Genomic DNA, 11,646 nt, shown 5'->3' on the forward strand with positions numbered 1-11,646 from the left:
TGGTGATCTGGGAGCAACTGTTTGAGCTTCCAAGCCTTGAATGTTTATTCCCAGCTCTTGGAGTTAAACCTGTTTGGCAATAAAATGTTAGTTAGGGTTGTCAGGATAGGCTGCTGTATTTATAGTCCTTTGACAACCAAGGGCCAGGTGCTCTCTGTTAGCTTTTCTATATGAATCCTTTGACAAATAAGAGTGTTCACAGTTTTCATACTTCCATTAAAGTGGAATGCGTTAGTTACTCCCTTTCATGGTGCTCCTCCATTGCTTAGTCAAGACAGGATAATTTCTTTAAAAACACGGATGTTGGTAGATTTTTTTGTAGCATACAAATAAGATCAGAGTAAAAAGTAAATAAATATATATGTTATATAAAATACAAAATATTAAGGACTAAGAATCATGAACAATTAACATATATATATAGCTATAGATGGATTTATGGAGGAACTAATGGAAAAAAACAAAAAGAAATAATATGTTAAAAATATTATTAAATCCCAGCTGAAAAAGCCCTGGGTACCACTGCTGGTGGGTAGTTAGGGTTTTTGGAAGATAATGTTGTTTTGTTCTTGTTTCGTGTTCTGTGAAGGACATGGACAGAATTTCACAACACACGAGGCTTTGCCAGACAGTGATGCCAGACACCCTACATATGAAAATTCGTTCACATCCTTCTGTCTTCACCACATCTGTATAAGATAAAAATAATACTAAGCTAGTCGTCAATCGTATTGCAACACAACAAAAAATAAAAACAGAGAAATAGGTTCAAATGAAGTAAAATAAAATGGTTGTGTACCTAAACCATTTGTTGTTAGTTAATTGGAATGGCACTATTAGTTGATAATAAGGAAGATGCAGTGGTTACAGAAAATTTAAAATCCAAATTAAATTAAGACTTCTTAATCACTTCTCAAAATTCTTCTATTGAAAGTGAACTACATTCTGTAACTGAATTTTAAATAACTTAGTTTTTATTTAAAATGATATGTGGACATATCTGATTTATATAGGATATATTCTGTTAAATCTTAGGAAATATTAATGCTTGTATGTACTACTGGTAATAGTATCCTGTGGATCATTTAAATGATGGTCTAGTTTCCTAACATTTTGAATTTCTGCTCTATTTTGTTTTCTATTTGGCACAGAGGGTGACAGTGCTTTTCAGCATCACATTACTGGCTGCTAAATCTTTATGATTTATTTTAATTTACGATGCAATATAAAAGGAAGCAAGAAAATAAATGTTGAATTATTTAAATTATTAAACCAAAATGAGTAATTTTCATCTAAAAATCTCCTCTTTTGAGCATCTTAATAACAAACCTTTCTGATCTGAAAGCAGATCAAAGCAATTTTTGTGGATGAATTCTGAAAAATACATATATGGTGGATAGACCATCACGTGATGCTTAATTCATAATGTAGGTGAAGAGTCTGTGTGAATGTCTGTGTAACCAAAGTATTTCATGTCACTGGAAAGGACTTAACACTGTGTCAAGTTATGCAGGCAACACAAGATTTTGGCAAACAAAAATAGGTGTTTAAGGAGAGGCTCATGGAGAGGCTGTGCATATTTGAATCTGTGATTATATCAGTGAGCTGAGCTGTGATTGATTTTATTACAGCTGAATGCCTCCAGATTCAATAAAAATACCATACGAAAGGTGTGGCAAGTACATGCCTTTCTGTAGCTTTGAATCAGCAAAGAAAACATACTGTAGAAGCTATTTCAGGTCAAATGTTTTTAGGTTTGCCTTCTACTACAGAAAAGAAAAATATTAGACATACACTAATATAGAATACCATATAGATTGTTGTTATATAGAATAACAATAAACATATCATTCAGTTTACTGTATATACAAATCCAATAGGTGTGAAGCACCTTTTCCTAAGTTATTAGTTAGACATAAATATAGTTTAGATCATCCATCTTAGTCTTAAACACTGTCTTGGTAAGCCAGAACCTAACCCATTAAACAAAGGGCACAAGGCAGAATGTACCCTGGATGAGATAAAGGTCCACTGCATAAAATAAGAACAGGCCTATCTTTCCATTAATATTTTTTAGCAACAATATTACTAATTTCTATGACTTATATTACGTTTAAAATTGTCTTGTGGCAAAATGCCTGTATCTTAAACTGTAAAAGGGAATAATTAATGAGTGTCTTTGGCACCTGAAAAAGGTGATGGCGACCTGCAGCCTCAAACTACTATGCAATTCGGGACATTTGAAACTTGACTAAGCATTCTGATTTGTGCCTATATTAGTATTATGTTTCTTTAGCAGTTAGTTATATATAACATATAACTTTAGGTGGGGAGCTGCGTCAGCATGGGTAGGCTGCAAAGGAACAAGTAATAGGTTTATTCCATGCTGAAAAAAAGAAGAAAGAGAACACAACGTTTCGGCCGTGGAGCCTTCTTCAGGTGTCTTCACCTGAAGAAGGCTCCACGGCCGAAACGTTGTGTTCTCTTTCTTCTTTTTCTCAGCATGGAATAAACCTATTACTTGTTCCTATAACATATAACTACTCTACAATAGGTCTTTGTGTACTTGTGTAAACAAAGTCTTGGGGCTAGCCTGTACCTCTGGAAATTACAGCAGATGCACATTGATTAATGTTACTTTAAAAATCTGGTCCAAGAGGCATCTTGCCACATTACAAGATTGGGGAATCGTAATGAAATGCTGGTCTAATAGATGTTTTTGAGGGTTTACTTTTGCTGTTTCAATCTTCCCCTCACATACACATAACCCCATAACACAGAAGTTCCTATGATTGCTCACCCAATACAAAGACACATGATAAGACTTATAGAGCAGTCCAAGAACCACAGTATTTACCAGAACCAAATTTCCAAACGTTCAGCTTTGCCATTCTCTGGAACCGGCTCCAGTCAGTAGCCTGGCATGCCTCCTTACACCACAGTGAAGAAACAAAAATTCCAGACATCTTCCTCTGTTCCAGGCACCCTGAAGAATGTGTTCCTGCTATTCTCCCTAAACCCAAAACAGGGTAGAAGGGGGAACACCAGTGACACATTGAAGATGATGCTAGGGTGTTCCTTCTCTGCTTCCAGATCCTGGTCTCCGAGTTCTCTGTCTCACAATCCTTCCTTCTCCAAAAGTCCTAAATTCTCTGACTGGGGCCAATTGAAGCCTTCTTAACAAGGTCTTATGATTCATTCCCTGGGGGGTGGAAGTGTCCCTGTGATGTCTTGAGTGGAGGCAGAGCTAACTGGTCGGGGCTCATTGAGGAGCTGGCAGAAGTCGAATGGTCAGGAGTATCATTGCACCCTGTGTATTCACACCCTGTTCCATAGCCCCCTCCAGGTCACAGGCACAGTCAAACCTGATTTCTAGGCATCTGTGCTAAGAAGGTCATTGGTCAGGGAAGGAAGTTCAGAGAACAAGGCACAAATTGCATTAGAACTTAGGGCGACACTGGCCATTCAATGAAACTTAAAATAAATGAGTCCTAGACACCTTTCATCAAGCATCCATTAATTATTACTATGTAACACTCACCCCTCCTGAAATGTTGGTCATCCCAACCACACTCTGTACCTGGTGCCTCACTATTTTTATCCCCTAGTAGGAATTAAAATGAGCATATCTGAAGGTACACTAATCATCCACCTGCCCTAGTTTCCCTAATTCCAAGGACCCTTCACCTAAACTTCCCTCAGTCCCTGGAAGTCTACTGGATTTCAGCTGCAATATATTAAATCTTGCTTGAGCTCAGAGCCTGTGTGTTCCAAACCATGTCTGTCTGACAGTACCACGGGTCTTCAATTTAAATCATGTCTGAGCTCGCCGCACAGAGCTCCAGAACCCGTCTGCCTTGCAGTCCCATGGGTCTCCAAAAATCAAACGTGTATGAGCTTGCACCTGGCAGAGCTCCAGAACTCATCTGTCCAACAGGTCCATGGGTCTCCAAATAACTCATCTGCCTCTTTTGTAGTTTCACAGAGCTCCCAAGCCAGTCTTCCTGTGAGTCATTGACTGGCCTATGCCTCCCTTACAATGCGGAGGGCTGTCCTAGGCAGTACACTTAGGCAGTAACATGGGACTCACAAACCATTTTTACCACCACGCCACCTTGCAGCACATGGTGCTTTCCTGGGCAGTAGGCCTTCACTGTATCTTGGGCCACATAATCCCCAATTGCTCTACACTTTCTTTGCAGTGCATAGGGCTTTCACAAGCAGTATCGTGGAACACACAAATCATTTTTACCACCACACCTCCCTTACAGCACATTAGACTTTCCTGGGGAGAATGTTCAGAGAACAAGGCACGAATTGCATTGCATTAATTGACACTGGCCATTGAATGCAAATTAAGATCAATCAGCCCCAAACTCCTTTCACTCCTTTCAATTATTTTTCGCTCTGTAAAATAACTATGTTTCTAGGTCTTTACATAAAATGTTATATAAAAATGTTTCACCTTGTGCAATTCTCCTGAAATTTGCTTTTCCAGATTTCCATTCTTTTGGAACCCTTTCTCACATTCCCCCTGTCTATTCTCCCACTGCCCTTCTTTTGTCCTTATTACCTTTATACTCTTGATCTCTTTCTCCATTCCTCACAGCCCTAAAGAGGTCTCCATAGCCAAAACATTATCTTCTTTCTCATTATTATTTTTTCCTTCATATTCACAACCAATATAGACTAATATAACCAATTGACAAGGCCATGGGCCAAAAGATAACATCTGAAACAATTCATTTTGCTAAAGACTATCACTGGGCAAGACACAGATAATAATACCAAGCAGTAAATATTCATGATGGAAATTAAAGTGTCCTCCTAATAAATCTTCAAGGCTTGTTCAAACTGTACTTACAGTATTTGATATCACTATACAAGATTTAATGTTCATATATTAACATACAGTTTATAGCATGATAATTAAAACGTTAAATGTTAATGAATTTTCATACTTCTATATATTAGGAGCCCAAATACCCTAGGTTCCTGATTTTTGGCACATTTTCATGCTGAACTGGCTTTTTCAACTCCCACTGTAATTTATTTAAGTACATCTGGTATAAAGTTATGATGCCATGATCTGGATGCGAAAAGCACTTCAAAAATCAGTATTGTGGGGTGACTACCAAATGTCAAGTCGAAACTCTTTCTGATTTACAAAATATGGTATGTATAAATGCTCTCTAATGTAATTTTGAGTAATTTTAGTTCTCTGCCCAACCCCTCTCTCTATTTTATCTTTTGTGTGGTGTGTTGGCAGAAAAATGGTTGCCACGTTCCATCCCAGAAGTGACTGTACTTAAGAAAATGATGGATGTAATGAAAGGCTGTCTTCAAACAAAAATATCATCCTCAAACATCTTCTTTTAGAATCTTTACCAAAATCTTTTTCTCTTTCATAATGCTAGAATTTGCTGTATATACCAAAGGTTATTTATATATTTATCCATTTTCTGAACCACATTATCCAGTATAGGAAGGCAGAATACATCCTGGATGGGATGCCATTCAATCGCAGGGCACACTCAGACACAAACACACTCACACCAGGGCCAATTTTTACAGAAGCCAACTAACCTACCAGTATGTTTTTGAATTGTGGGAGGAGACTGAAGAACAGAGAAAAGACCCACACGAACACAGGGAAAACATACAAACTCCACTCAGAGAGCACCCCACATACTGAACGTAGAGCCACAATGCTATGAGGCACCAATGCTAACCACTTTGCCACAATGCCAGTCAGGTTATTTATTTTTAGAATAAATTTATTATCACACAGAAGGATTCACATGTTACTTTACATTATTGGCTATATTACTTAAGATATACAGGACAAACCATACCACAGTGAAACAAAAGTAAAATCTTTCCATTATCAGGAGCAATACATGTGGGGTAATAAAACTTAAAATCGTCTTCCTATAATACACTACACTGTCTATCTGTATTTAAAATTACTGAGAAAATAGACAAAAATTAATAAAAGTAATGTTTACCTTCCATATAATCATATACTGTACTGTATACGTAAGAGCTAGTCTTTATCAACACAAATCACAAACTATCCAGTTCACATACATATATGTATATATTTTGAAAAGTTATTATACACTTTATTACCAAGATAGATTTTGTGACAAAACAAATTAGATTCATAATGCTCACAACTTAAGAGTGTGTCGCTAACCAGGGAAGTTACACAATGTGGTAAAAACTAAAACCAAATGTAAAGACCCATTTGTTTATATATGGTTTGGGTCTGGCCTGTGTCTGAATAGGCATCAGGATATTTCACCCATTATTATGCCACCTCACAGCTTGCAAGATTCTGTTCATCGTATATATACAGTATATTTACAGTTTAGTTCAACACGAATGCAAAGCAAAAACCAACAATGTAATTTCACAAAGAAAAAGTAAGAAAGAGAGGATTTGAGAATTGCAACTGCCTGACCAATATCCAGTCCCTTTGGATACATACAGTACATAAAACAAAATAAAATGAATGTATTCAATTATGCATCATATTTCTCTTTGCAATTTAATAGTTAAAATATATAGTAATGTTTTATATTATTTTCTTTCTATTTAAAATGATGTATGTTTTGGAATAGACAAACTTTCTTACTGAGTTCACATAACATCATTCTTACCTTACCTTATCCTCACTTCATAATATAATAATTAAACAAATGCATTACAGTTTTTGTTACATGTTCCAAAATAAAATTCATAAACATTTCAATGTCTTATAGTGGCTCTTAAATACACAACCACAAATAATGTTGTTGCTCCCTAACTTTGTTGTCTTGTTTTTTTTTAAAGGAAAAAAAGAAATACAATTAATTTGGCACATCTGCAAAAGTTTTATGAGTGCAGTCCAATGCATTAATTTAAAATGTGTAAAGGTATATAATTTTAAATGTATTTTTTTTTCTTGCTTTTAAAGACAAGCAGACAAATAATGGATTTTTGTAAGTACAGAACATGGACACTTTAAAGCATAATGCTTTTACCTGAAGTAAAATTAGAAGATAGAATAAAAACAATAGCTCCCCTAGGACTCAGCCACGTGCCCTAATTTTCCATGTTCTCAATGCCTAGCTGCACTTTTACATGATGTTTCTTACATCAGCCATGTACTTCCTCCTTTCCATTTTTTTTTTGCCAAAGTGTGTTTTAATATTTTGCAATGGCTGCCAAAGCAACTATTTAAACATCTGGAAATCATCCTCCACCACATTTGCTGACTGCTATAATTTACTTAAATGTGGTTCCCATGGAGAAGCTTGACATGTGTGTGTAGCATTAACAACGTATCAAATAAAATGTCCATGTCGTCCACAGCACAATGTCCATGTCCATCACTGGAGAGTTCTGCCAGGGGGCCTTGTGATTGCTAAACTTTTGAGAGCTGTAAGAATTTGTAGCACTTTTGTGTTATGAACTACGAAAACAAATAAACTACTAGTATTTTATCAATTAGTAACACATGAGTGCAGACAATGGTTTCCTTCTTTGTCACTATGGTAAAATAGATTTGGTTTAAAACAGTGTGTGTACTGGCTAGAAAAGAAACATTTGTTGGTTGCATTCGATATAGATGTTACTAACTAGTTTAACTGGGAAACATTAGACGAACCACATTAATTTAACTCACATATCCAAAAAAGAATGAGAATATCTCCATAAATAAATGTTGGGTAGATGTTACTTTTTACTGAAGCTTGGCATGTGTATGTACTGTATGCAGTAAGCCCTCCTGTGAATGTATTTCTGCACTGAAGGGTATGTAACTGAACCCTGGATTCAGACCTATTACCCTGCATAGCCCAGACAAGCACCAAAACCACTACACCATATAAGTGTGTCAAAGAGTCCTGGAGAGTGATGTCATCATAGCAATCTCATTTTACACCATACAACCTGTTTCATTACTAATATATACATGTAGTTACGTGGTTGATTTCATTGTATATTTTAAGAATTTCAATTGATGTTGTTCAGAAATAACATTCCTAAGATGTAAGATTGAATCCAGGCCTTCTCCTCTTTTTCTGGCCTTGAAATTTTAGAAATTATGTTGACCCATCATCAATGCTTCACAAGAAAGCATGTGCACATATGAAATGAATTTTACCATTGTATAAGAGATGGCGCTTCCAACATTTGTTTAGAATATGTTGGAAGTCATCAAAGGGTAACTTCTGCAACTGAAACATTCCACAATTCCCATTCCTTTAGAAATCCATCATGTTCCCCAAAATGCATATGCCCTGATTTTTGGAACTGCATATCTATTATCAAATATTCACAGAAACATAACTGCTGTTTGCAATTATTCTTTTTAATCAAAATACAGCTGCACCAGAGTCTTAGAAAAGTATTTCCATATAAAAATAACAATTGGGCATCAAACTTTGTTTTGTTTTAAGGCAGTATGGGACTTAAAATGAATTAAAACCAAATGCAGGTAATGGAAATACCACATTTTAGAAAAGAGTGAATAAGATGGATATCAGTTCTATTTAGTCTGTTCAGAAAGCTTTTTTGGTAGAGCTTTACTTATATATTACGGTCTTGGGTGTGTCTAGTATTTCCTCTGGCAGTGCTTTTACCAAATCAGCAAGTTATTTCACCACAAAACCCAGTTTATTATACATGAGAATTCTAGAAAGTATTCATTCTTCCTAGCCATAAAGTGCTATGTACCAAAATAGCAAGTCAATGGCAAAACCATGAGGTTTTTTCATTTTCAAAAGTCTAGGCAAACAATCTACTTCTTTTTATTGAAAGACATGCTGTTATTATCTAGCTTGCTAGCTAAATACAAATATCTTTAATTCTATGAGAATGTAAATATGAAAAGGAAAAAACTAGTGCATTAAATATGCATCACAAGTAAGTGCACATATTTAGAATAAATAATGCTGAAGTAGCAAACAACACAGTTTACACTTACACTTTCACCCTTATGACTTAATCTTATAAACAGAAAAACAACATAAACTTCCATATATAATACATACAAATGCAATTTTTTTAAAAGGTATTAATAAATCAATGTGGATGGAAAACAACCTTCATTTTAGTACTGCATGTATCAAGAAGACCATCCACAATGATGCACAAAAAGCTTTCACCATACTATACCTAAAATTAGCTAGCATTACATGATCACAGTTATGTATCAATTATTTTTAAATGTTAATTTCTAGTTTCCCAGGAATGTAAGAAATTGTTATAAATTAATTTTATATTCTTGGTTTTCATTGTCCATAGCATACTTCACTTTCTAAGAATTGCCAAATATGGTAATCTCCATTCTCCTAAAAAAAAGTTCAGATTAAACAACAGAACTACTGGGAGTAATACAATTTAAGTAACATGAAACAGAAAACCTTCTGATTTGAAAAAGATATTGAGTCTGGAAAGGTTCCAGCTCTGCAAAATGTTGCCTAATTCAAAGTCCTTACAAGGCCGTGAGATTTCAATTTTTCTCTACGGAACTCCATTGTACTGTTCTGTGGTTTGTGTTGGAATGTATTTGCAACAAGCATGATGATTTATCTTGGTTTGAAAGACATGATTATGGTAGTCGTTTAATTTTTTTCAAGTATATATTGTGAAAGACATTAAAGCAGTAGAACCAATGCCTCTCACTATACATACATAAAGTACTACACACTACACAATGTTTACATACATTTTTTGTTATTTGCAATCCTTGACAAGAAGACTCTGTAACATTGCTTAACACTTTTTAGTATGACAAGAGGCTTAACAACTCAGGCCACATCTCCCTCTGATCCTAATTATTCCATTTCAGGCTGTCACCACTAGGAGGCTTATTCCTAGCAAAACCATGCAAAAAAACAGGATTATAAGGAGATAAATCTGTCCTTAAAGTCTTAGAAAGCACATAAAAACACACATACAGTATGTTCTGTGTGTGTATATATATGTTCAAACTTACAAAACACTCTACAATTGTGTGATTTTCTGCTTGTTTTAACTAAAAATAAAAAAAATCTAAAAACTGAACTGTAAAAAATAATCTTTCTCCAAATGAAAAAAAAAATGACTTCCAATAATCAATACAATGCTGCAATGCAAATTTAAAAATAGTTTTGATCTAAGACAGGCCTCCTCAAAAATCACATTCTTCATTTAGAATGTAACAGAGCCTATGATTTGTTTTAAGAACTTTTTCTTCAATGACATAATGGGAGCTTAAGGTAATATCACACGAAACAAGAAAAAAGTAAAATGTTCCACTATACAACTTTTTTCCTGTATTAGCTAAATGTTCCCAATGGCCCTCTCAGAAAATTGATGGGGTTTTTTAGTGCCTCACATCTGACGTGTATTAAAACGTTAGCTGTGTTCTGCAAAGGCCACGTGAGGTCTCTTGTTTAAATGGGGTCCACAGATGTGGAAAAAGTGTTAAGAAAAAAAAGGGTTTTGTGGGACACCAGGTGTTCATTAAACTGTAAAAAATGAAACAAAAGGCTTTCTAAGTATTTTTTATACTTACGTCACATCTTTATACAAAATTATTTAATTAACAAAGAAGCCAGATCTTACAATCTTACAATCTTAGACACACTACAAGCTACATGTTTTGTAGCTTGTAGTGTGTCTAATACACTCTCTACTATTACTTTTAAAGAACATGAAAGAATTGGAACATCACATTCCAATTTCTTTCAGATGTCTGCATAGGATCATCTTGACAGGAGGGCACATCATACAAGATCAGTTAAAACAGCAAGCATTCCATGTCTACATGTCATTGTCTTATGATATTTATGAAGACAAATATAAGTTAACAAAATTACATAGTCATATATTGATTTAAAACTACCACAATAATGCATGTTAAAATCCTTATAATCTTTGATTTTACTTAATATGACAAAAGTGATGAAATTATAACAATACACACCACTTAACTTAAAAGAACAAAAAACACCACAAAACAAAAAAATCATTGCAGCAAAGCTAAGTCAGAGATCCTAAGCCAAAAGGCTGCAGTGAATTCAATATCCCAGGCTAATCAAATACCATCCACAGCATGAAAAGAGCCAATATAATACACAACGAGGCAGCATAAACAGTGAAAATGCTTTAACTTACCACTTACTCCACCTTGGCATTTCACAAATAAAACCTGAGCCACAGAAACAGCAAGAAATAGAAAAGTCCTGGAATGCACAAAGCTCATCATGTCTGTTACTAAGACATGAGCTTTTAAGTGTCCAGATGAGATAAAAAAGAAAGCAAAGTTATTGCAGCACCATCAAGTCAGTGTGTGATCCCTTTCCTCTAAGCACCAGCCCCAGCCCAGACTCTGCAAGCACGTTTTTAAGAGTTACAGCTTTAAATAAGAAGAATGCTGGCAACCCTAATTTTCCTCCCCCTTTATGTGAGCAGCCTCACAATCATCCAGTCACAGACAAGTCTAGCACTGAGGGAATGTAACATTGTAAACAAGCCTCTCCATTTTAGAAAGTTCACAAGAATTGTAACTAATACAACAACAGAGATTAAACATTTCAATTTCATTTCAAATTGTTTGTGGTGAACTAAATTTTCCACTATAGACAGTATGGTTAAGCAGGATCCTAAAAT

The 11,646-nt window shown here is 35.2% G+C and overlaps 1 protein-coding gene across 1 annotated transcript in view; it reads right to left on the reverse strand.

Moving 5' to 3' along the window:
* The window catches only part of LOC148821914 (uncharacterized), a 68,449-nt gene extending 57,079 nt beyond the window's left edge, over window positions 1-11,370 (reverse strand). Inside the window, exon 1 of the mRNA XM_088931044.1 lies at window positions 11,152-11,370. Coding sequence (XP_088787170.1) covers window positions 11,152-11,242 — 91 coding nt within the window. The 5' untranslated portion in view covers window positions 11,243-11,370. The remainder of the gene's footprint in view (window positions 1-11,151) is intronic.
* Window positions 11,371-11,646: the final 276 nt, after the last annotated feature.

Source organism: Atractosteus spatula, chromosome 13 (genome assembly GCF_055471065.1).
Source record: "Atractosteus spatula isolate fAtrSpa1 chromosome 13, fAtrSpa1.hap1, whole genome shotgun sequence".
Classification (NCBI taxonomy): domain Eukaryota; kingdom Metazoa; phylum Chordata; class Actinopteri; order Semionotiformes; family Lepisosteidae; genus Atractosteus; species Atractosteus spatula.